Source organism: Camponotus vicinus, unplaced genomic scaffold, assembly GCF_025532165.1.
Source record: "Camponotus vicinus isolate PSW18456_S1 unplaced genomic scaffold, iyCamVici1.0 SCAF_6, whole genome shotgun sequence".
Taxonomy (NCBI): Eukaryota; Metazoa; Arthropoda; class Insecta; order Hymenoptera; family Formicidae; genus Camponotus; species Camponotus vicinus.
The window spans coordinates 11,788,995-11,816,164 of NW_028141978.1; the positions used below are offsets into that span (position 1 = coordinate 11,788,995).

At 35.7% G+C, this 27,170-nt stretch overlaps 2 protein-coding genes and 2 non-coding genes across 9 annotated transcripts in view; 2 read left to right on the top strand and 2 right to left on the bottom strand.

Moving 5' to 3' along the window:
- The first annotated feature begins 2,705 nt into the window (after positions 1 to 2,705).
- Positions 2,706 to 2,777, top strand: Trnam-cau (transfer RNA methionine (anticodon CAU)). Its single transcript has one exon. It is a non-coding gene; the product is annotated as a tRNA-Met (tRNA).
- A 271-nt stretch (positions 2,778 to 3,048) lies between these two features.
- Trnak-cuu (transfer RNA lysine (anticodon CUU)) lies at positions 3,049 to 3,121 on the bottom strand. The gene has a single exon. It is a non-coding gene; the product is annotated as a tRNA-Lys (tRNA).
- Positions 3,122 to 3,279: 158 nt separating this feature from the next.
- LOC145973528 (uncharacterized) lies at positions 3,280 to 14,270 on the bottom strand. 3 transcript variants are annotated; one of them, XM_083102999.1, is made up of 7 exons: positions 14,124 to 14,270; positions 13,878 to 13,989; positions 12,021 to 12,083; positions 11,155 to 11,580; positions 9,212 to 9,545; positions 6,434 to 7,024; positions 3,280 to 5,958 (listed from the first exon to the last, which is right to left on the bottom strand). In XM_083102999.1, the coding sequence occupies exons 4-7, from the start codon at positions 11,547 to 11,549 to the stop codon at positions 4,417 to 4,419; spliced, it is 2,862 nt and encodes a 953-aa protein (XP_082959125.1). In that variant the 5' UTR covers positions 11,550 to 11,580; positions 12,021 to 12,083; positions 13,878 to 13,989; positions 14,124 to 14,270; the 3' UTR covers positions 3,280 to 4,416. The 3 variants fall into 3 exon arrangements, with proteins under 3 accessions (XP_082959125.1, XP_082959126.1, XP_082959124.1); XM_083103000.1 differs by lacking the exons at positions 13,878 to 13,989; positions 14,124 to 14,270 and adding an exon at positions 13,274 to 13,508; XM_083102998.1 differs by lacking the exons at positions 13,878 to 13,989; positions 14,124 to 14,270 and adding an exon at positions 12,868 to 13,507.
- The window catches only part of LOC145973527 (cytospin-A), a 51,118-nt gene continuing 30,796 nt past the window's right edge, over positions 6,849 to 27,170 (top strand). The window contains exons 1-3 of one of the 4 annotated variants that reach the window (XM_083102994.1): positions 16,362 to 16,517; positions 17,190 to 17,323; positions 26,132 to 26,229. In XM_083102994.1, coding sequence (XP_082959120.1) covers positions 26,144 to 26,229 — 86 coding nt within the window. In that variant the 5' untranslated portion in view covers positions 16,362 to 16,517; positions 17,190 to 17,323; positions 26,132 to 26,143. Of the gene's footprint in view, positions 7,915 to 16,361; positions 16,518 to 17,189; positions 17,324 to 23,809; positions 24,267 to 26,131; positions 26,230 to 27,170 lie in introns of those variants that run through there. The other 3 variants (XM_083102991.1, XM_083102997.1, XM_083102993.1) reach the window with 3 other exon arrangements.

A 27,170-nucleotide genomic window follows, 5' to 3' on the forward strand; every position in this document is an offset into this window, starting at 1 on the left:
CCGTATGTTCGATTCAAATTGCACGCTGACGACGCACGACGACCTACGTCGTCGAAATGTGTCATCGATTGCGTCACCTTCTCGAAAATGGTCGTCGCTATCCGTTCCGCGAACAGTCACGTCGCGCTACTTGAGGCAGCGAGTAACAGCGCTGCTCGGGTTCGATCGTGACGGAGATAGAACTGAAAAGGAAAATGGAACGGTATAATTAATTCGATTGAAAGAAGAATGCCTTTTTTCAGATTCTCGTCAAGGCAAGTTTAGATTAGCTCCGAAGCGCAAATCGATACTCCGAAGGCCCGTTTATTTGATTTCCCGCAATAAACGATGCCAGCACCGCCATCTATGCTTTGTTGATGAAGTTATGAAGAAAGGATTCTGCAGCACTGTACAGTGTGGCTTATTTTCCGAGCATATACAGGGTGTATCAGAGCGACCGTAACAGCAGTTTTTTGAGGAACCTAAGCATTTTAGAGAAAAATGTTTCATACAAAAGTTGTAGGGCTTAAAATAACCTATTTGATGATCATATCAGTTTGACTTTGAATAGCACCGTCAAGGTCACATAAAAAATACTTTGAATTTTTTTAATGGAAACCCCCATTTCTTATTGCATATTCTTGTAGCTTATCTCGAGGGCTTTCCAAAACACTATAATAAAATATTTTTCCCTCAAGTACTTTTCGAGTTATAAGGCTTGAAATAATTTCTTAATTTTACATAAACCGTAAAATATTCATCTTGTAAAATATTCATTTTTCGATTATCTTACCTTAATACTTTTATGTACAAAATAATGAGAGGAATCAATTGGTGTAAAGAAAACATACAGTTGTTTTTAAGAAAAAATATGTAATAGTTAATTGCAAATTACATATTTTTTCTTTGAAACAACTATGTGTTTTCTTTACACCAATTGATTCCTCTCATTATTTTATACATAAAAGTATTAAGGTAAGATAATTGAAAAATGAATATTTTACAAGATATTTTACGGTTTATGTAAAATTAAGAAATTATTTCAAGCCTCATAACTCGAAAATTGCTCAATAAAGAAATACTTTGTTATAGTGTTTTGGAAAGCCCTCGAGATAAGCTACAAGAATATGCAATAAAAAATAGGGGGTTCCATTTAAGAAATTGACGGTGACCTCCACGTGACCTTCAAATGACTCTCCAAGATCAAATCATTGCCACCATCTGATGGCCTCCTTCAAGCCCTACAACTTTTGTATGAAACATTTTTCTCTAAAATGCTTAGCTTCCTCAAAAAACTGCTGTTATGGTCGCTCTGATACACCCTGTACTTTTAGAAGCGTTAATTCTTGAAATTAGCGTGAATTATGTCACTATTTTAGCATCATTCGCATTATTCTTTATACTGACATTTTTTAATTTAATTTTTATAACTCGTAATCGCGTAACGATTGAATGAACGCGATTATAATGTATATCAAGTTTGTAAATTATAACCAATTTCCAATTGTCTTGTTCAATTTCTCTAATTGATTCAAAGATTTGCTTAAAGCGCGCGAAATTAGACCGCTCGAAAACTTCAACAATGCTGTTATAATCTCGGTGGAATTAGATTTCAGTATGATAGACGCGCACAAAAACGACTTGCATGTTTATTCATGACAACACGATTCGCGGAAACATACTCGCGATGATTGCCAACGAAATATCTTTCCGCGTTATCAAAAATTTAACTTACCGACACTTAAATTCCTGTGCGCTTATCTCTTATGCTTTACAAATACGGTATAAAACGCTAGGCTTTCGAGCGTGAATCAAATACGAACGATAAATTTTCATCCTATACATTTGTCAATATGACGCAGGAACATTGCGAAAAAATGTAGCCTCCGATATATGACGTTCGTACGTATTACGTTCGTACGCGTGACCTCCTCCGTGATTGCATTAACGTCTGTTTATCGATTGTTCTGTACTCGCACGTGTCGTACAATGCAGACGTGGCATCCGGAGAACCATCAGGCATTCCCGGTCGGCGAATGTACAAGTTCGTGCCTGTTGAATCACGTTTTATAGCTCTGCTGCCTCACCGGGCTGAGTCACAAGACGAACTGGTGATTTATATTGATAGAAGTGCACGTTACCCGAGACCTGCTGAGACCTCTTTGACAAAAGATCGCTTTTCAACTGCGATTGTCTCTCTATGAATGGGAATAGAGCGACTACCTGCCTTCTATATGTACCTGTAAAACAAGGAAAAATTAAAACATGCAGTTTTTAAATGAATAATGGAATAATATAAGTAATAAATGGAATAATATAAATAATTAATTTAAATTAGAGTGGCATTTAAATTAGTTGTCAAATAAGTAAAATAATGATATGTTTTAAAATTATTCTAAAATATATAGAAGATAGAAAAGGAGTAATTGTCTCATTTTTATACACATACATACACGCTTTATTTCTTTATTTGCAATTGCTACACTAATATAAATTAGTATAACAATTGCTATGTACACACACATGCGCATACATAGGAAGATAAAATTATTATATGGTTTATTATTTTATATATTTTTATATTTATATATTTTGTGGGTATATAATATATACCATAATTTAATTTGTGTTGAATTAAAGTTAAAAATAATAGAAATAAATCATGATTATTCTATATTTTTTACCGAAACATTTATTACGAAACTTTAAAAAACGTTCAGACAACAAGCAGAGTGGCGCAGTGGAAGCGTGCTGGGCCCATAACCCAGAGGTCCGTGGATCGAAACCACGTTCTGCTAGGTGTACTTTTTTGCTTCTCAAGATTCTTTTTTTTTTCTATATATGTATATATATATAAGTATTCAATAATTTTATGTATTGTTTGACAATTCTCTGTCAAATTTTATAACATACACTCAGCAAAATATTCGTTCATCTTTTTTAAAATATCTTCTCTCTGGCGATTTTTTACTTTTATCAAAATTTAATTATAACATATTTTTACATAGATATTTAATAGATTGATTTATTACTAAAAAAATTATCTTGAAGAGGACTAAAAAGTAAACTCGCCCAACGTGGGGCTCGAACCCACGACCCTGAGATTAAGAGTCTCATGCTCTACCGACTGAGCTAGCCGGGCTACTTGCTACCTCCACCTTCTAGTTAGTATATGAAGTGAATTTACATGATTATATCTAATACTTATATATTATAATTTTTCTTATTATAATATATTAAAATAAATCAAATCATGTAAATGCGATAATAAAAAATAATTAATAAAATAAATAATCACAATTGCACAAAATAAGTTTTTATTAATACTTCTTGTATTTTAGTAGCAAATAGCTCATCGTTACACAATTCTCACAATAAATATATTATATATACAATTATTTTCTTTTCATAATAAAATGAACACAAGTAAGAAATATCTTAACGTCGCATTAACACGCATCTTTATGGCACGTGAATGTTTTACGTTCACGTTGATGTATAAACTTTGCATAACATGTAACTTTTTTTTTCACCTTTAAGAGATGGTCATGTATGGGTGGTCCCTTTCGGCAATAATTTCAGCAATAATTAAATTGATGTTTTATATTATATATTCTCATCGTGATGCATTTAATAACAACAATTCCAATCAAACCGCGTCATATGCGACAAAAAAGTATTAACAGTCTAAGCAATCTAACAATCTAACTAGAGATCGAGAAGCGTTATCCTACGTACGGTATTATATCCAATATACAATATTAAAGAGATTCTAAAAAGATTAAATTTAAATATATGTGCATTCGCGCATTAAATAAATATATATATTTATTAGTTTAAGCGTTTTCATGTATGAACACATTGCATTGACAACATTAACAATACCACATTTCTATCTCTCTCTACTTTCTTGTAAAAATACTTTCCTTTCAAGAAACTTTATCAATCGCCAACTTCTTCATTCCATGTGCATATATTATCAAAACATTTCTTGGTTTGATAAATTACTCAACGCGTAATTTTCAATTTATGGCAGAATATGATCGAATATGTTTCTTTATTATTAGATAAATATCTTCTAGATATAAATAGCCACATTTGTAAATAACAAATATAAATAACAAATATAAATTAATTTAAAAAAGTCTTTAATCACTCTTTTTATTGTGATGAAAAATTAATTATTCCATAATTCATTTTTACATTATATTTTTAACTGTACTTTACGAAATCTTGAAGATTTAATTATTTTACTATTTATCTCTTTTCGTATAAAAAAACTATCAATAAATATTGCAAACTAATTTTCTTCTAAGTATGTTGCATCAGTACGAGTTTAAAAAAGATTGCGGAATATTATGGTGAAAATAATCGCCATAAATCGGAGGACTCTAATATATTTCGAAGGCCATTTTACTACACTTAAAATTCTTACCTTTACGCGAAAGGAGTTAATGCATTCATTATTGCGAAGAATAATGTAAACGTTATAAACAATGTCAAACTCTTTTCCCGCTCGATTTTGTTCGCCGACGAGCAGCCAGGTGGACATTCTAGAGGCTCGGCGGTCCGATTCTCGTACAGAAGGTTCCTCATGATCTCCTTACCCTCGCACGAATTCTCCACCCGGACGAACTTGATCTTCCGCGTTTCGAGAAACTGCTCCAGATCCATGCGGCAACGCCACTTGAGCGGATTGCCGGCGAATTCGACGATGTGCAGATGCTGCATGCTTTGCAAATCGCTGGTGAAGATGCACTGCAGATCGTTGCCCTCGAGATTCAAGTAGACAAGTTTGTGCAAGTAATGGAAGGCGCCTGGTGCGATGTAGCGGATCGAGTTACCGCGCAAATCCAATCGCTCGAGATGCTCTATGTTGAACCACTCCGCCTCGATCGACGTCAATGGATTATCCTGGATGGTGAGCCGCTCTAGGGAGTCTAGACCCCTGAAAGCGCCGGGCTCGATTGTCCTGAGGTCGCTGTTCCTGATGATGAGTTCCTGCAATTTTCGAAAATTGTAAAGAGAGCCGACTGGAAGACGAGGAAGATGTCCCTCGTGGAACTCGATGGCGACAGCATTGTGCGGTATACTCTTCAGCAATGACAGATTGCCGCCGACGCAACGATACCGCGGTTGCGCGGAATCGAGAAGTTTGGTGCAAGAACCCTGAATTTTCTCGTCGTAAATATCTATCGAGGGTGGCTCGGTCGTGGTCGTTTTCGAGGTGGTCACCGTCGTTGTGGGTGGGATTCCAGGCATTCCCGTGATATAACAATCATCCGCATTGATCAGAGTCTCACGGTTGTACGGTATCCCGCGGGAATCCAAGAAACTGACCAGCTTGGAACCGCACAGGCAACTCCACGGATTGCCCGACACCTTGAAAGAATGTAGATGCGGCACCTTATGTGCCATATGTTCCACGCCGAAGCAGTTCATGTTGTTCTCGGAGATGTCGAGGCTATACAATCGCGGCAATATATCAAACACTTCGTTGGTGATTCGGTAAATGTGATTTCGCGAGAGATCCAAGTGTCGCAGATTCGTCAGGCCTTCCAACGCTTCGGATGTCACCGATTTCAATTGATTGTTATGCAACGACAGGTAGTTTAAGTTGTACAAATCGATGAAGGCGCGATACTCGATCGTTTCGATATCGCAGTCGCGTAATTCCAGCCTGGACAGCCAGCCGTCGAAGCGGGCGAACGCTCGAGTCGGGATCGTCTTCAGGGTCGAGAGGGTGATGCGGATAGTGTGGGCCGAATGAGGTATAACGTCCAATTCCTTCAGCGAAATAATACCGCTGCAAGTAAAAACTTGCCGCGATGTTTGCATCCTGTCTTGCATGCAAGTACCTCTGTGAAACGGCGGTTTCTCCGTGTGTATCTCGACCGTCGGTCTTACTACGGTTATATTTTTGTCATACAGAGTTTGATCGAAGGAGATCCAGCGCACCTGGCCGGTAGTTGTCTCGATCTAAAAAGAAATATTTTGTATTAAAAGAATGTTTAACAAGTCATCTCTAGAATTTTATTTTCATTTTACTACTTTTTAGTATGAAATAAAATTATAGGATTTTTTGAAAAAATTTTTCTAGTAGCTATTTTTATTAAAAAAATATAATAAATATAAAAGATAGATCAAAAGGGAATATATTGTATGTATCATACATAAAAAATGAAGAAATTAAAATAAAAATAATTAACTTTGGTTATCAAATATTAAGGATTTTTTCTACTCGATTATGAATCATATAAACTTTTTTTAAAGAGAAAGAGTTCATAGAAAAATTAAATAATTTCTAAGAAGAAGTTTTACCTTTACACATTACTGTTTGCATATTACTTTCGGCAACATTTTTTATGCTGCGCTATTTTTTTTCTCTTGAAATAAAACTTGCGAAAAATATTTTGCATTTTCTCTCGGAGAACATGATCAAATCGCCACTTACGTCTGGCTGCTGCTCCCCATCGGTCGGCTCGACGATGACTTCGTCCTCCTCGTAGCACCTATCGGTAATCTCGAATCCCACGTTATGATCGATAAGGAACTTTTGCAGATTCCTGCGGCACTCGCAGTACCACGGATTACCGACGGCGTCGAGACGCTCAAGGTGCTCCAGGTACGCCAGCTCGTTAACCGACAGGCAGCGCAGTCGATTGTATCGCACGTCGAGATGGCGCAGACTGCCAGCCAACGGACGTAACGCGCCTGTCTCGACGCGCGTGATGCCGTTGCGGGCGAGCACCAATCGGCGCAGCGCGACGAGATCGTCGAACCAATGAGCGGCGACGGCGGGCAGCCGGTTGCCGACGAGCGTCAGCCGTTGCAGCTGATGTAGACCGGCAAACGCGCCCGGCTCGATCGCGCCGATCGAGCAATCGCGAAGTTCCAGGCCGCGGAGGCTGTTGCCGAAGCGAAAGAACGCGTACGCGGGTATACGATCGATCTCCAACCCCGTGATCTCCAGCCAAGTAGTCGTGTCCGGGAGGCGGTCCAGCGACGTCAGCGCGCTCGTCTGGAAGCGGTTACCGGGACGTTCCTGTGAAGACAAGTGAGAAACATAAGATACCTGAGATTCTGAAGATTGATTTGCGAATGTGACATGACGTGAGGCAAGCTCGTTTTTCTTTTATCAACTGTCATTCTCCGATTGTCAGATACTCTGGCGCTTAAACTCTGCTCTCCCATTATTGACGGACTTTCGAGTTTCAATTATCGACGATAATCGGCAATAGATTTATTACGAAGATGGAAGATAACGCGATAATCTTGTTGATGCGCGGATGTTTTTAATGTGATTCGTATTATAGATTGCACATAGATCGCGCGTCGCGCGCAATTCGTGAGCCAATCAGCGACGCGCGCAATTCGTGAGCCAATCAGCGACGGCTTCGCGGGTCACGTGACCGGTCGCACCGAATCTTCGCGTTCGAATCGAGCGATAAACATTTCCGTGCTTCCCTCACGTCCGACAAAACGAAGGGGTTTGCATTTCCGCGTAATACCAGTGTAATTTTCGGTGCGTTACGTAATTGCGTGTCGGATTCGTGTTGTGATTCGTCGTGACAGTTGTCGGCGGCACAAGGGAAATCGCGTGCCGGCTGATAACCGGCTGAAAAGTGAGGGGGGAGGTGACGCACAGTAGTAATAACCGCGTCGCCGATCGCGTGATTCGCGCTCCCGCCATACGTCGCGCATCTTGATTTTTCTTGGAACGGATGCAAAGTGCATCGAGTGATAGAATAAACATTCTCCTACTCGCGCGTGTATCAGTGCATCGATTATATGTCGCGTGTCATTTTCGGCGATCGTGGAGCGAACCAACGTGTCGCTGCTGGTGTTCGAAAGGAACCGTCCAAAGAAGATAACAATGCTCGAAGATATCCGAGGGTTCGCGCTGCTGAGAGCGCGATTTCGTCCTCCGATAAGGTGAGCTCATTATAATTTTTCCTCGTGAGAGGAGGAGCGAATAATTATTTTTTTAGACGTTTTAGGATAGCGTTCCAGAGGAAAGAAGGGAGAGAGAGAGAGAGAGAAAAAATACTCGTGATACATAATAATGATGTAATTCACAGAAGAAAGAGGTGAAAAAGAAAAGGGAAGGAAGGAGAAAGAAAGTGAAAAATTATATTAGCTTAATTAACATATTAATACCATGGAAAGTTATTGAAAATCATGGGAAATTATAATCTTATTTGTCTTGAAACTAGCCATTGGATCATTATTGTATGTATCAAATGCGAATTTTCACTCCTGTTTTATGAAATATCTACAATATTTTTTTGACAGCAAATTCAAATTTTTGGAATTTTAAAAATGGCAGTTATTTTTTAAATCAACAAAAATGATTTAAAGTACAAAAGAAAAAAGAATTGAAACATATATAATTTTTACATCATATATAATGATTGCAATATAATCTTGATGAATCCACTTTTTTATGAAACGATATTCATGTTTCTAATTAAATATTATCGATAATTTTTCATCATCTATGTTACGTTGTGCTGATATTTTTCAATAACTGCAATGTATGCGTCAAACTTACTTTCACGTATAAGATAATATCAATAATTAAAGCACAGAGTAACAATATTATACGGTCATTAGACGCGCAATTGCAATCTTAATTAACTATCGTCACGCATTGAACTTTCTTTCGCGATATGTATGATAAACTGCCTTTTTAGGTGATAGAAATCACAGTAATAAAGATGATCATTGTGCGATATTATTAGGTACGCAATTACGATCGAAGAGTTTCTGTTTTATTCTCGACTCCCTGAAACACGATATTTAAAACAACGCAACTTGATTCTAACCACATATTGCCTTATTTTCAATACAGATATTATATCCAGAGTACGACTATATCTACATATTTACAATTTGATCTGTTTGTGCGCATTAATAAAAAAATGCATTCATCAACAAGTTTGCAGTTTATCTTTCTCTCTCTCTCTCTCTCTCTCTCTCTCTCTCTCTCTTTCTCTCATGCTATAATGCAAAAATTTTAAATTTGCAATATTTACTGCGTAAACAATTTAAATTTGCTTTAATCACAAAAGTTGGCTGGAATAATATTAATTAATATATAAATTAATATGTTAATTTGTATATAAAAAAATTTCTTAAGTATAAGAAAGGAGAAGAATAAAAGAGAATAACAATTCAAATTGTCACATTACTAGAAATACCATTGTAAATATAAAGTAGATTATCTCACCTCGTGACTGCTTATCGGCTCGATGGTTATCATTGGAGATGGGAGCGGGATATCGATCTGCGTCATGCATTGCGGAATTTTGTACACGGTGCAAATCTTCGGTCGAACTCTGCATTCGATCTCCTGAACGATCGATCTGTCGTGGAAAAACTTCTCCATTCTCAGTCGACACTCGCATAACCACGGGTTGCCATCGATGCGCACGGTCCTGAGCATCGTCAGATGCGACAGCTCCTCCACCGAGAGACAATCGAGGTCATTATCGCGCAGGTCTAGAGTCTCCACTCGCGGTAATGTACGGAAAACATCGGGCTCGATGTGCACCAAACCACATCTGAAATGAGAATGCGAATGTGCTTTATGTACTGCATGTACTGAATGTATTTATTTTTCAGAATCTCGAAATTAATAAAAAAATGGAAAGACACAATGGCACATCAAGATGCAGGAATTCCAAGATCTAAGTCCTTGCGCTAAAAATCCGAAATTTAAAATCTCAAATATTCGAGGATGTTAGAATTAAAAAAAAATCCAAAAGGTTTCTAATAATTGAGAGTCTGAGAGTAACGCGATCGATGCTGAGCTTATGATGTAATCCAAGACGTGCGTAGGCGTAATCTTAATTCCACAAGTTCTACTAATCCTAATTATTTTCTAATCGTTGATATTCGGATAGCGGGTGACGTCACGTGTGCAATGGTACGGCGAGTAACTGGGTCATCGACATTATCGAATATATAACACACTGTAAGACGCTTTACATAAGTCGCTGCAGCTGCCCTCGATTTACGGTGTTCTCGAATTTGATAAATATAACGTACGTTTCTCGAAAGGCCAACGATGACGATTTATATCAATTGAACGTGGCAATCGAATATTATAGGCAAAAAACATTGCAAAAAAATCTGATTGATAAGAATAATAAAATATTCAACACCTTCTCTACTTGTACATATACAGGGTAGGCCATTTTAATCTACGCACTGAAATATCTCAAAATCCATAAGTTTAAGACAAAAATGTTTTAGACAAAAGTTGTATGGTTTCGAGGGGGCCATAAGAGGGTACCATTGGTTTGACGTTGAAGAGTTATTTGAAGGTCACGTGAAGGTCACCGTCAATTTCTTAAATGGAACTCCCTATTTTTTATTGCATATTCTTGTAGCTTATCTCGAGAGCTTTCCAAAACACTATAATTAAGTTAGTTTTCATTAAGTACTTTCCAAGTTATGAGGCTTGAAATCGTTTCTTAATTTTACCTAAACCGTAAAATATCTTGTAAAATATTCATTTTTCAATTACCTCACCTTAACACTTTTATGTACAAAATAATGAGAGGAATCAATTGGTGTAAAGAAAACACATAGTTATTTTTAAGAAAAAATATGTAATTGTTAATTGCAAATTACATATTTTTTCTTTGAAACAACTATGTGTTTTCTTTACACCAAATGATTCCTCTCATTATTTTGTACATAAAAGTATTAAGGTAAGATAATCGAAAAATGAATATTTTACAAAATATTTTACGGTTTATGTAAAATTAAGAAATGATTTCAAGCCTTATAACTCAATAAGTACTTAAGGGAAACATATTTTATTATAGTGTTTTGGAAAGCTCTCGAGATAAGCTACAAGAATATGCAATAAAAAATAGGGGGTTCCATTTAAGAAATTGAAGGTGACCTTCATGTGACTTTCAAATAACTCTTCAAGGTCAAACCAATGGTACCCTCTTATGGCCTCCTCGAAGCCATACAACTTTTGTCTGAAACATTTTTGTCTTAAACTTATGGATTTTGAGATATTTCAGTGCGTAGATTAAAATGGCCTACCCTGTATATGGTGGATTTTTTTATGAAATTAATTTGTTTATTCCCATATTCGAATGCCATCCTCGGTCTGGCTTTACCTAATAATATTAAATTGCAAGGAATGATTACCTATCCAAGATCAATCGCCTGAGATTCGGTAGGTGGCGAAACCACGCGGCTCTCGCCGCGTGGATCCTCGTGCCGTGGAATGTCAGCCAGTCGAGTCGATGCAGGCCGCGAAACGCGGCGGGTTCGATGACGTTCACGTGACAATTGTAGAACGACAAGCGACGGAGATTCGGGAATCGGAGAAACGCGTCGTTAGGGATCGCGTAGAAGCGCGACACCGAGAACTCGATCCACTCGGTCTCGTCGGACAGTTCATCCAGATCGCTCAGGTCGCCGTGGATACACACGTAGGCGATCGACCGTTCGTTGTCGGCGATCGGGGCTAAGCTGCATTTGCCGTGCACTCGGCCAATTAGACCGACCAACGCCCAAAGCAGCAATATCGAATTGAACATCCTTCCTCGTGTCACAGTGTCACTAGGTCACCTGAAAGAATTTATCGTTAGTATGGTATCGAGTCGCAAAATTATATTCAAACCGATACGTTTTATACATAAAAATAAACGTGTAAATAGCAATTAATTAATATATAAACTAATTAAGATATAAGTGAAAATTATATATAAAAGAATAAATGTGAAAATAAAACTAATGTAATGAAATGTAATAATATTTGAAACTTCAAAAACACATTTCTCGTTAAATTAAATAAATTGATAAATTGATAATGCTTATATAAATTATTTGGTTATATTTATATTATTAAATAAACTAATAATATACATTTTAAAATTATAATCATTTAACATAACTTATTATACATTGTTTAATAATTGATACACGCACGCACATATACTCAGAAAAGTAAAGTTTCAATATTTTAGTAATATCGAAATAATATATCGAAATAATAAATATCCCTTTACCTGGAAACTCGTACTGCGTAATTTTGTCCGGTCGTTTTTATGTTCGCCGAAATCTTTTTAATCCTAAAAAAGTAAGAAATGTTAATTTCGATATTAAAATGCGGAAAAAAAATATTTCTAATACGCATAAAATAATAGAATAAATGACAAGTAAATAAATTATTATAAGCTAAATTTATTCGCACCGATTATAACGAATTTCGCGATGATGTCACAGTCAGAGAATAAATCTAATGTGTTAAAAGTGCGTCGTGCACGTGGCTAATGCCAAATTTTCGTCGTGTCGCAATCCATTGCGTTTCATGTGTGTATCCTCAAACTTGTTTTGATATAATCCGACTTTTATCAGTACTTTATGCGTAGCTCGGGATATTTTATCTAGCGAACTTGACATTAACGATGTTTGTAGCGTACTAAAAAGAGTTAGATTTTTCGCATATCTAATAGCTCAGTCTGCATAGCAGATGTGAGTCTCTTATGCATGACCATAACGAAGAAAACCAAGGTCGAGAGAATTGATTAAACCTTGTTTTTTAACACACAATTAATAGGAAATCACGATTCCTTCTGTTTTCAAGTATCTTTTCAATTCTTTTTTTTTAAATTTAACGTTCATTATCATTCCTGCATCATGTACGTAATTCATCAAAGATCGCAAAATCTCATTTAACCCACAACAATAATTATTAAAAAAAGGACTTTAGACGAAACATAATGAAAGATTCTAAAGTAAAGTCTAAAAAATGAAAGAAATTTATTGTTAAATATATTCGCGCAAATCGTAACATCCATCTCCGAAGAATCGATATGCGAAATACCGCCTTCGTAATTTGCGTTTCGGACTCACCGCGAATGTCTGTCGTAAACAGTATCGATTTTCTCACTCGACGCGTCACGCGGCACTGACGCTCGCATCTGTCAAAAAAGCGGAAGAGTCTCGCGATCTATCGTGCCGCCGGCGACACTGCCACCCGTGGGCTGGCCATTCCGTTTCTGCCAAGAAGAGAGTTGATTTTCCGCGGCGACGACCCCTCCACCGCGGTCGGCGGTCGTTCGATCGGTCGAAGCGGTGCGCGCGCTCCTTTAATGGCATCTATTTTCCCGATCGCTCTTTTTATCGCTCGCATTTTCTCTCGGTCACGTTTCCACTACGTCGGAAACTTCCGACTAAATAAAATCAGTTCTAAGTCTCGAATATTATTTCTGCCGGGAGGAATAGAGAAAATCGAGTGCGAAAAGCACTTCTAACTAACCGATTTGCACGCGAAGAAATATTTAACTTTAGGTATTTCTGTGTTTGAAACAAACGAGTTGGCAAGACGCACTAATGCATTTTAGCCTCGCGGAGAGTGCTCGAAAGGCATTTCATATTGGAATCGATATAAAGATCGATGGAGTCGTACTACGAGAGAGAAATCACTGAAAATGCGATTTGTCTGACAAGTCACGTCGCGTCGATAGATCGAAACGACTGAGCTGTGAATCAGCTGCTTCCTCGTTATATAAGCTCGTAAGGCCAAGGTCGCCCTTGTTCCCTGTGCCGGTAGTGGATGCACACCGATTCCTGCCTGCAACGACCTATCTTTAGCACGGCGCGCTCTAGTTTGGCATAAAACTATACGCGTGTTACAGGATGACGCACAATTCGCGGGGGTGGCCCAAAATTGAATTCAATTTCTGCTCGCAATAGGTAGAAAAATATAGATTCCTGAAAATCTTCCGTATATTTCTCTTCAAGATTTATTTAAAAATATGTTTATTTATATATTTATATAAGTCCAATATAATCATTTTTTTGAATCAATTATTTTATGCTGATAAAATGAAAAATGTGAGCACACATCGTTTTTTCCTTACCCTCGTTAAAAGTGCTACATACATACACAATAAATCATCTAATCACTCTAATAAATCATCCACAAAGAATCATTGTCAATTTTGTCACTTCCGGAAAGTCACATAAAAACTGCTAAAAAAATTGCATTACGTTTTATAGAAAATAATTAACTAGAAAAATAATTCTCTACGTATTGAAAGACACTCGGGGTCGATTTAGTCGAGTAGCTAAATGCGAATTTATGGTCGAATTTTGACGAATCTTACAAATTTTTCTACGAATCGAATTTAAGATCGAATCTTGCGATCAAACTCCAATTTTTTTTTCCCCGTTAAAAAATACACATCCTTCGTTTTCGCGTGTCCTTTTCGTGACCTATGATACCGTGCGGTCAGTCCACACCTGCGTCAATTCGCTACTACGCCCTGCGAAAATGGTAGCGCTCTTCGAGCCGTCAAGGTCTCTCGCTCATTGCCGACGACGACGAGGCCCTCCTCGTCTCTATCAGTCTTCTCCTTCTCCTGCTTTTCTTCTCTTCTCCTTCTCCCTCTATCTATTTATCTTGGTCGCTCTTAAATGACTGCATTTCTGACGACATACACGCACACATTAGTGAAGAAGTACGTGCTACCTCAAAACGCTCTATTTGTTTCCCTTGACATTCTGCCTCGTTCGTTTCCGCATCCATCAATTTTTGCGGAAATTATTGATTTTGGCAAATATAAATAAAGATGGCACGAATTTTCGATGAATTTGATTTCGGAAATAAAGTATATTTATCTAGTTTCAAGCAGCATTGATAATGTTTTTTAATAAAATTAACATTTATGGGCACAGGATGTTGTATCATGATAATTGGTATAAACTTGTCAATCAATTTATTAGTCAGTGTTCTCTAAAAACATTTTCTGCAGCATTGAATATCTCAGTTATTAAACGTGACGAGTTAAAAAGTTGAATATTTCAGTTATTAAACGTGAGGGAATAAAATTTTTATGACGTCAAAGTTATGTTTTAATTTAGAATATTAGGATTTTGCATCTTTATTGCGTCCCACAGAATGTGTCTTGGTATTTTAAATTTAAGTTGAGAAAGAATCGATTGCGAATCAGCAGAAAATTATTAAATTACAATATATGAATTTTTTATTGTTCTTTGCGATTCGATTAATCGATTATAAATAATTGAATTATTTTTAAATTGAGAGAGAAGATTATTCTTTTCGTGTTTATTATCTCTTTGTTTGCTATCGAGCTGCGTCACGTTAAAAAGCACAAAATTAATAGACACATACATAAAGCATGCATGGCCGCTCGTATAAGGTCTGTAATTATGACGAGACGTAATGTGTACCACTATGTATGTTATTATCCGATGCGTCGGTAGCTCGCGTTACTTGCGTATCACGATACGCATTTAATGCTTTTCGTTATGCAATGTCACGGCCTAGTCCAGAAATGCGCATTATGTCATGCAACGCGGAGGTCTAACTGCACTTTGGCAAGAATATAATCAACAAACGAACGATCGCACTTGCGCACCATTTGCTCAATTAATTAATTGTACATAAAAATTGTTACAGAGTAGAATCAATTTTAAAAATATAAGAAAGAAATATATAATTTTATATCTTGACGTTATACATTTCTAGAGAAATATATATATTATTATTATTATTTATTTATTTTCCATTAATCCTTGCCTTTCGGCTTAGGATAGACTTCCTGTTCAATACATCAATCTTTACAGTATTTATACTTATACTTATATTTATATTCATATTCATTTTATTTTCATTTTATTTTATTCCATATTATCATACTATTAAACTATACACTCTAAACTCAGTCTTTATTCCTTTGTATCTTTAAATCTTTAAATCCTTAAAATCTTGAAATCATGAAACAAACTTAAACTTAAACTTTTCTTTCTTTCCTACACTTTAACTTTTAAACTCCTAAAATTTGAGAACATAAAACCAAAACTAAAAACTAAAAACAAAAAAAACTTAAAAGCTTAAAAAGAAAAACTCAAAAACTCATAAATTCAAAAGCTCTAAAACTTAAAACTTAAAACTTAAAATATTGCAAACTTAAAAACTTAAAAACTTAAAAACTTAAAACTTAAACCTAAACCTAAAGACTTTTACTTTACATCGCTTTATATATTTCAGTCTCAAAATTCCGTCTGCTAGAGAAATATATATATATTTTTATAAAATTGGCGCGTTTATCCGATGGAAAAATAAAAAATTCACACAGAAATACTTTTTTTATTCTTAGGAAGAGATTAGAAATATCTTCAGCCAGCTTTAAGTAAATTTTAAGTCAAGGGAAATCGTACGAAGAGAATTGAAAATCGCGCATTTAGAGATACTTGATGTTAAAATGTCGAAAATTACGGTCGCGAGGACGCGTCTATCCATTAATCTGTCTACCCATTTACCCATCCATTCGTCCATTTTACCCATCCAAGCCAAATGCTAAAGACGATGCGTCGTCATCGGGCCGGCAGTCTCGCGCGAACTGTCGTTCGCGACGCATGTGGTTCCGCGTTCGTTCGTTCCTGTCGATACGATCGCCGTTATAAAGCAAGCACTAACGCGATCTTTGATTCTGCGATGATCAACAGCGTCTCTGTGGTGTCGCGTGAGCAACTCCGTGAGTACACGTGAAGTCGATAGGTTGTGACAATCGTATGATCAACAGATCGCGATCTCTACCGGGATCGTTAATGACACAGCGATTGATGTTGTCATTTATCACGTGCGAATCGATATTATCTATTACGTGGAGTATGAAATTTAGATTTATTTTCCATGTAATTGTGCCATTTTTTCAATTAGAAAAAATATACATCTTATATTTAATAATTAAATTCATTTTTTATAGTAGAATATACAGAGATTATTATAATTAAATGTATTATTTTTTTCTAATGATTACAAAATTATAGATGCAAATTGATATTTTTGTATTTTTTTTAGCAAGCAATATTATCAAAGCGAATTTTCACTATAATATTATCGTGTAATAAGAGATTATATTCGAACATCTCTTATTAAAGTGCAATTAAAATTGAAGGACTCTTGAAAATATTTTAAAACTCTTTCTGGCAACATTCATATGCATATGGCTTAAAAATGATCTATTATTATCTACTTTTTTATTTATTCTATCTTATCATATTACATTTTTTCTATTAATTCGCAGGATTTCTTGTAACGATAGAAAAATTTTTAAGCCATCTGGAATGTAATAGAAAAGAGGCAGTGTGCCTTTTTCGGTCATCCATAAAGAAAAAAAACAAGCTGTGCAATTTCTTGCATGTAGGATACTGATCGAGGGCAGCCGGAAGGAGATTGCAACGAGCAGAAAAATGGATTCTCACGACGGTAGCGCGAAGTTCCCCCATCGCGATTCGCGCTTAGATTTACGTGGGACGCCACGAGCCATAATCACGGCAGGTGGGTAGAGCCGAACAGGTATTTGGAGCGCGACAGACAGACAGGCGGGCGAGAGAGGACTGTTCAGCGTTGCGACGCGTAAAAAAAAAAAAAAAAAAAACAAAGAATGCAAACGCGCGAGCCGGCAAACAATCTAGCAAATGAAATTAACAGCAATGAGATTTAGAGAGCCACCTACTTAACGTGGCCAAGATCGCATGAAAAATTACGACTCCACTCGGTTCCATAAGAAATTGTCATAGTTTGCGCTATTAGAAGGGTTAAGTTCTTGGAATTCTTGTTTTAAGTTTCGCGAAAAAAATGAGATATTTAAGTTTATATACCCTGTGTAAAATTTGTGAAATTGTCCAAATGCTACTTAAACGGCGGCAATTTCTCATAACATTCATCAACGCTGATTAAATGATGTATCATCGGTCATCTCGAGGGGCAATGATGACGGAAGCGTTGCTCTTGGAACACTAGATCGTAATTTGGCGGAATGCGGGTATAATTTGACAGAAATGTGTGCGTTGAGAAAGAGGCTAGATAGGCTTGATAGGCTTGATTTACAATATTTTTTGTACGAGAAATGTACATATGTATATTTGAAAAATTAGAAAGCTACATATACAAACTTACATATAGAAACTTCTGAAAGCTACATGTTATATCAGAAGATTCTAATGTATTCTGATGAATATTATACATGATGCAAATAAAAAATATAATGTGTTAATTTAATTAAAATTTAATTAAAATAAAAAATATATTGTGTTAATTTAATTAAAATTTTTTTTGATCCTTTGGCAAATAAAAAAATTACGTCATGTATAATATACATCACATCTCTCATTTTTAATAAGATATGATTAGTCCACATATAGTAAATTGATAGGATACGATTCGCCTTGTTTCATGAAACACTTTATTCTCTCGATTGGAAATACGTGCCTTCCTTTCCGCCGAATATCCCGGCAATTATCCTTACAATTAATTAATTAATTAATTAATTAATTGCCAGCGAAACGCATCGCGATGATAATGATCGAGTACCCGCTGTGCAGCAGGCACGACGAAAGTCCGAGTGATTGAGAGCGCGAAAAGGACCACGAGTAGGGAGTCACTTCGTAAGAGGGAAAAAGGGAGAGAGAGATACTCGTGGAATAAGACCGAAAGGAACGGTGGCGGAATGGAATGGAGCATGGTATGGCAATGAGACGTGGTCAGTTCGCATTGAACTGCCGAATCGGACGCGTCTCGGCGCGTCTCCTCGCGAAAGGATCCGCGATTTATCGCGCGGATTTTTGCCGATCTTCGATCTCGTCTTTCCTCTTCGAACAACAGGCTGCTGGCGTTCGCGGGAAACGAAAGAATTGAAGATACCTATGTACAGGTGCGCCCCTCACGCGATTCCTCTCACGTCGATTTCCGCGATTTGCATGCCGACGACGACGCATGTCGTACGATGAACGTCTAAAAATCGGGATCGAGATCTTACGAACCGACTATTTCCTCCAAGTAGCAGTGCGTATGTGTGTGTCTGTTTTTTTTGTTTACGTCGAGCGAAGGGAATCGTCTCGATCCCGACGAGAGACGTAAATTGGATTAAGAACCGCATGATGCGATAAGGTATCGAATAGTAGAGCTTCCGCGATCCCGTTGGCGTAATAAAGCTTAATTAGCAACGTACACATATATGTGAATAACGCTTAAGTCCTTATGATAAGGTTTCTACGGAGATTTATAAAATTAGTTTATAACGATAAAACAAAAAAAATATACACAATACGGAATTAAAATTAATATCATGTTTTTGTTTTGTGTTCAATTATAATATAATGCATTTGTGAAGTCGATAAAATAAAAAGATATTAAATTTAAAGGCCGGGGTCACAGCTTCGTCATTCATTTTATAATTTTCCTTCGAATGCACGTAACGGTACAAGTGTAATACTGTGGTAACGAAGAAGTAAACATTACTGTCCTATCTGTTACATCAAAGCGTATTTAAATTTAATCTCGTGTACCTTGATAAATCCAATATTAATTTCTTTTAATTAACAAAATATTTTTAAGAATGAAAAATACATCACTCATATTTTATTTTATATAAGTGTGTGTGTATTTATATGTGATATACAGGGTGTCCCAGGTATCGTCCGTAAAAAAAAAACCATAAGTAGAGCTCGCTAAACTGAACTAAAAAGTCCTATACCATTTTGCAAACAACCACGTAAAATTTCGAGATATTAATTAAAAAAGATTGGGTAATAAGAGCGCAATTGGCGTGATTAGGCAGTCGGCCATTTTAGCGAGGACAGTGCGGAGTGATCGGATCATATTTTTATGACATTTCTACGCGGTTTTGTAAGAAATTTTAATTACTTTCTAGTCAAATAATTATTTTTCAAATAAAAACCATTTTTAACATTTAAAAATCAATATGGTCCTTATTTGAAAAATAATTATTTGACTGGAAAGTGATTAAAATTTCTTACAAAACCGCGTGGAAATGTCATAAAAATACGATCCGATCACTTCGCATCGTCCTCGCTAAAATGGCCGACTGCCTAATCACGCCAATTGCGCGCTTCTTAGCCTATTTTTTTAAATTAATATCTCGAAATTTTACGTGGTTGTTTGCAAAATGGTATAGGACTTTTTAGTTCAGTTTAGCGAGCTCTACTTATGGTTTTTTTTTGACGGACGATACCTGGGACACCCTGTACGTATATATGAAAAAATTCGTTGTTTACCGCATAATTTAAAATATTTAAATATTTAAAATATTTGCACTTATGGAAAATACGTAAAGCTTGCCAAAATGTTGCATGTGCGAAAAACACTTAAATCGGTAAAACGAATCTTGTGCATTTTGACATTTACAATTCTGATACACGGCGTACGCTTTATACAGCCAAATCGGCCATTTATATTTCAATTTCTGTAAAAAATTCATCGACATCCTCGCTGCAAAACGCACCTCGGCTGTCTCTCCATACATAGTCACGCGATCCGCCGCGCGTAGCGAGATATCGTCGTTCGCGGGATCGAACTCGTCACGTGTCATCGCTCGCGACACGTGCCGATGCACTCGCGCGACGATCTGTGTCCTGGTTCGACGCGACGAATCTTCGGGATGCGAAATCTAGCGGCGCGTATGCTCCGCTTTTATAATAAACGCGCGCACCTGTCGCGTGAAATAATTTTGAGAACGAAGACAACTCGTTGAAGACGATAAAGATTAGCGATTCGCTCATATGAGTGAGAAGCGTGGCTCGCAGCTGAAGGCAACTTTAGAATCGTGCACGACCCACATGTGCGGTTCTAAAGCTTCTTTCACGCTATCATGAAAATCATTCTAGTAAAGCGAAGAGTAGGAAAACGCAATAAATAGAATCAGAATAATAATAGAAATATAAGACACATCTGTGAAATAGGGCGTTTAGATTGAAGATGTTTCAATAATGAATTATTAATAAATTATTTTATTAGGAATTTATATGAAAAAAACGAAAAAATTTTAGATTTTCTTTTACTATATGTTTCCATCATATAAATATAAATGTATTTGGTTTTATATTCACTTTTTTGCTTATATGCATACTTATCATTTTTTGATATTACGATAAAAATAGTATCAATCGAATGTATATCCAACGAAACGAGAAAATGCTCGAGGAGAACCATTTCTTTCACGTGTCTCATGCACGATGTAGAGCCAGCGTAACACGCGTCTCGTTGTTATTGCCGCTGTTGCCGGCAAAGTGTAGGCAAAGTGTAGGCAAAAGACCTATCGCCGCCACGCCCTGCGGCTAAAAGCGAAAAACGTTGAGCGACGACGTTGACTCGTGTCATTATTGATAACGCGAGCAATAACCATTATCTCTGATGCATCTCCGACGGTTTCGTTCGATATAACGCGAATTGTTTTTTAGCGCACGTTCGGAAAAATTATTACGCGAAATTTTCTTGAATAACATTTTTCGCCTCAGATATGCTCTGAATTTTTACATTATTTTAGGTTCTAAATTTTCCCGAATTTTCCTACATTTCGATATTTTTCTTGAATCGTCTAATTTTCAAAATTCTATTATCTTCATTTTATGAACCACTGCAATTTTTTAATTTTTGGGATTTTAGGTCCTTAATTTTGATCTATGCAATCTTTCACCTATTTTCCATATTTTCATTTTACGAGAAAAAAAGAATGAAAAATAAATGTATCACAAAACGATGAAATAATAATATTCATCCTAAAGTTCTGCAGATATTGACAATTCTCTTTCGTAGCGCGCGATATCGATGATATCATAATTAAAATGGTTTTAATTTTTATTGCATTATCGCGAATGATCATAAAGCATATATAACATCATAAATATCAGCAAGTGTACGATAATATTTACTCATCCCGTTATTATTGTACCGCGATGTACAGCGGTACTTTTTTGGCACTTACTTCGGGCTCCACGTCTATCAATTTTTTCGGGATCATGAACGGATCGTCATTGAGAGGCAATGATCCGTTCCGTAGGAATTCCAATTCCCGCGCTCGTGTCGTTGAGAGAAACACGCGACGCGGTCGCCACTAAGTAGGCAGTACATGTCGTATACGGGGTGTCGCACAGGAATTTCCCGAGGAAAATCCATTTCCACGATCATTCATTTATGTTTCGAGAATTGCAAATTTTTTCGTTTGCAAATTACCAATTATAACGTAGGTAAAGTCGTAAGATTGATAGCAATAATTGCAGTAAAAATTATTTCCCAAAAAAATTTTCGAAGTTTTAGCGTTAGAATAAAATTCTAATAATATTTAATTGTCTTTGAGCAATCTGGAATATCATGAAAACCATATGTTAATATCTTTATGTTATATATTAGGGAAGAGTTTACGCGAATATGTTACTTATATACAATCTCTATCATTAAATATGTGCGTATGTCTATTACTGAAATTGATCCTTGAATCGAAATCTGAAAGAAAGATCGAGGGAAACGGGAATTGATAAGATCGATATTCCAAGGACGCGAGGAGTCCGGAGATGCCGCAATTCGCGATACGAGAATTGCAAGGATGTAACAGTCCCGGGATGTTGTGCAACCTAGAATCCGTGATCCGAGAATATAACGGTTCGAGAATGATACGATTCTGGTTTCGAAAAGCCGTGCCGAGAATGCAGCGATTCAGAAAATTCCATTCCGTACGAATAACAGGTTAAATCCGAAAATAATTCGATTTACGTTCGTATAATAAATTTTAGATCACTCGCATCACGATTCAGGTATAATTATACTTTAATACTACAATATCATTTTCACTCCCATCAACAATAAGTGGCTATATTTACGATAAAATTAATAGTTAATTAAGAGAGAAATAATTAAACGATGATGAATGACGTATCAAAGGCAAATTAATTTTTTTAAGATCGAGAGAAATAATTAATGATAAATGATATATCAAATTAATTTTTTCTTTCCTGATCTCGATTTTTTGATCGAAGACGCGGTGAATTCGAGACACCCCGTATACGCTTCGAGTATTCTACAGCGAGAGAGACAGAGAGAGAAAGAGAAAGAGGGTACGGATGCAGGGTAGTACTTATGCACGTATGTACAGAGCGTAGTTACGTACCGGGCGTGCATCTTTATTATTGGTCGAGAGAACCCGGTACGTGCGCCCGAGGTTCGATGAACCTTCGCAAGGTACGCATGTATACGGACGTATGGCCTTCCGATCGCCTGGTGTTGTGGTATCCGCGGCGGTTAAAAATCCTGCTACACGAAACCGCCGTGTTTTTCGCGGGACCAATAACGCTCGCGGTCGCGCGCGACGATCGGGACGATCGGTGTCGAAAAGGGGTTTCTTAGGTGTCAAAAATAGAACCGATATTCCAATAATGTAGGAACGCTATAATAAATATCGAATTTCGGATTATTATACGTTTTCGTAACGCTTGATTAAATATCTATCTTTGATGAAGATTATTTATATCAATGAGAAAATTATAAATAAAATGTGATTATTATCTTGGCGCAAAGATCTTAGGATAAATCGAAATCTCTGTTCACGATGCGAAATAGAAGTCGTGAAAAATATATCACCAAGAGATATTTGAAAACACGATAATCGAGATTATTAATAATGAGAAAATTATTAATGAAAAAGGATTCTGATTATTATCTTTTTATTATATTATTTTTATAGTGCAAGGATCTTGGGATAAATTAAAATCTCTGTTCGGTGCGAAATAGAAGTTACGAAAAATATATCACTTGAATAAATTATAAATACTTGAAAGCGATAATCTAGTCTTGATAAATGATGCTCGTGTCGTGACATGATTGTTGTGTACAATGTTAGATTTTCCATAATCGAGTAGACGTCTCGTTACACACGCTTGCGAGTGCACGTTACCGCTAGATATTTTTTAGCTTATCGCAAGCGACTTAATTCTTATCTTGCCGTTCGAATTCCGCCAGTCTTCGGTCGAGCTTCCTCAGGTGTCGCAGTGTCGGTAAAACGGCACGAAATTTACGCTTGCCAGGACATAATATTTCGCACGTTTCTCACCTGCTCGAATTTGTGTCAAACATATTGTTTCTGACAAATCGGCGAACGATTCCCGATGTTACGCTCAGAAAATCGCGCTATAACGGTTCATACGGATTCGACGACACATATCTTTTTTTCTTGATGTTTTCATTTACTTGAAGACGATTTTTTAAAAAATATGGAAAAAATTAAATTTGATTTCTCTTGCGTCTGTAGTGATGTGTGAATCCGCATCGATGATAATTTAATGGGTGTGGAAAAGACAGACATTTTTTCATGCATAATGTGAGACGAATGTGTGTGGTGTGTATAAAGTGTGTAAGACAGTGATTTAATGTGCAATTTGGTCTATTATTCAAAATGATTCGGCAATTTCTAGATGCGCTGAGTGGGAATTCGGTAATATTTTACACATTCATATATCGCATATGTTTGTATCTCTTTTAGATGTCAATATGCACTCCTGCAGACATAACATTGTGTGCCAGAAATATTCTTTAGATATATTTATTCTTTAGATACCTGATTATATTGCTTTCAAAGATATAATTACGTGCTGACTAATAAGACATCAAGCTTATTTATCATGTGATATACAATATGTAATGATATATAAAGAGAAAGAGAGATAAGACACAGATAAAATCATGGCTCACAGTCTCATTCATTAAAGGTTTTAGCCAAGAAGTCATAAGAATCCCTTTAAAGAAAAAAATCTATGCAATATTATACAATTTTGTGAATATGCCAAATTAAGTATATCCTTCGCGATTATTGCTAAACACTTGAATTTTCTTAAAGATAATGTAACAATCTAATTTTTATCTTATCTAGAAGAAAAGAGTACAAAATGATTAATAAAATTAAATCTATTTCATCTTTTCGTGCAACATCGTGGAAATTAGAGAGGATATATTTTTTAAAAATTCATATAATATATCCAATTATAATACATTAATCATACTTTATAAAATGAGGAATAAAAATCGATTATTATTGAAAATATAATTACTAAAAAATTATGTGCATCTTAAATTATCATATTAATTTTTTTTAAGTTATAAAGCAGGTATTAAAAATTACAAATAAAAACGGCTACAAATTAATTTATATAATGTGATAATTAATTTTAATTTTATACATCTAAGGAATAAAAATATAGGAAATAAAAATAACTTGTCATTAATCATGACAGTCTTACCATGTAATATTATTAAGATAGAGTTATACATGTTAGATTATACATGTAATATTTTCAAAATGTGACAACTGTTACATATGTTTCCAACTCGAGTCGAGATTTATCACCATTATGACGTTCAATTACTTATTCAGCCATCATGATATAAATCATAGTCGAATCAGAGCGTCACGTTAATTGGCGTGCGGCTACCAATAATTATTTGAATTTTTGTTTAACACTCGTCTAGGATAATTACACGTGTGTCGCACGTGCATGCGCATTGATTATCGCGAAAGAGAGACAAGTTGAATTCGTGCGAAAGTATCGGCGATTCGGCTCGATGATCTCGCTTTTTGTTACAAAATCGCATCCGCTCGATAATCCGGTGCTATACAACATATATACGTGTAAATAAAATGGCCTACTCTCCCTCCCTCTCATGGTTTAATTGTCCCTTTATCGCGGTGCAATGCACGCAAAATAGAGCGGAATAGAAGTGCGTGTTAATACGTTTTTGCAAAAATCTCCTTCCTGATTGTTTATTTCTGCGGAAGATAATTTCCACGATCTATCTCTCTTTCTTTTGTGAGGATATTATCGCGAAGATTGCGTTATCTGCACGAGCAACATTTTTAAAATCATTTTCTTGTTGGGTATCTCTTTGAGAAAATCGATCGTAAAATCTCCAAGTCTTTTTTGTTATTAAATTTCTATTTTCGATAATAATTAAAATAGAAATACAAGAAATACATTTGTTTCACTTTTTATCACATTTTATTCACATTACAAATATTTCTCGTACATAAAAATACACATTTCTACGCTTATTAAAATCAAATATTGCATTCAGAAGATTTTATCTCTTTAAAATCAATTTTACGTAACTGAATGTGCGAATTTAATCATCAAGTTTCATTTGTATCATGTACTGTATCTCCTACTGTGTTGTAGAATTTCTTAATAAAAGATATTAATAAAATTTTTTATTAGGGCTTAATATGTAATTGTTCACGGTTCGAGTGTTTTGCATTACAAAATAACTTATTAATAGATACTCATTAAAAAACATCGTTCTTTTCAGACTCGAAGCGGGATGTCCGTGGGTTCGGGCGGGCGGGCACCGTTTAAACGGACCACACAAAATACCCTATCGATTACGAAAAAATCCAGCGAAAAACAGTAAGTGCACAGAAATTACATAAGAATTATAAAAATTAAAAATTGCTTGGCGAGTCAACGAATAATTCAGTATAGAAATATATATTATTAATAAATAATTATAAAATACACACAGCATCTATATATATATATATATATATATATATATATATATATATATATATATATATATATATATATATATATATATATATATACAGGGTGTCCCATTTTAATCGATCACCCCGAATAACTTTTTTAATTTTGATTGTAGAAAAAAACGTTTCAGACAAAAGTTATATGGTTTCAAGGGGAACATGAGACGGTGCCATTAGTTTGACCTTGAAGAGTCAGCTGAAAGTCACGCTTGAAATAATTTCTTAATTTTACATAAACTGTAAAATATCTTGTAAAATATTCATTTTTCGATTATCTTACCTTAATACTTTTATGTACAAAATAATGAGAGGAATCAATTGGTGTAAAGAAAACACATAATTGTTTCGAAAAAAAAATGTAATTGCAATTATCAATTACATTTTTTTTCTTAAAAATAACTGTGTTTTTTTTACACCAATTGATTCCACTCATTATTTCGTACATAAAAGTATTAAGGTAAGATAATCGAAAAATGAATATTTTACAAGATATTTTACGATTTATGTAAAATTAAGAAATGATTTCAAGCTTCATAACTCGGAAAGTACTTAATGAAAACTAACTTAATTATAGTGTTTTGGAAAGCTCTCGAGATGAGCTACAAGAATATGCAATAGAAAGTAAGGGGTTTCATTTAAAAAATTGAAGGTTACCTTTACGTGACCTTGAAGCAACTATTTAAGGTCAAACTAATAACACCGTCTCATGTCCCCCTTGAAATCATATAACTTTTGTCTGAAACGTTTTTTTCTACAATCAAAATTAAAAAAGTTATTCGGGGTGGTCGATTAAAATGGGACACC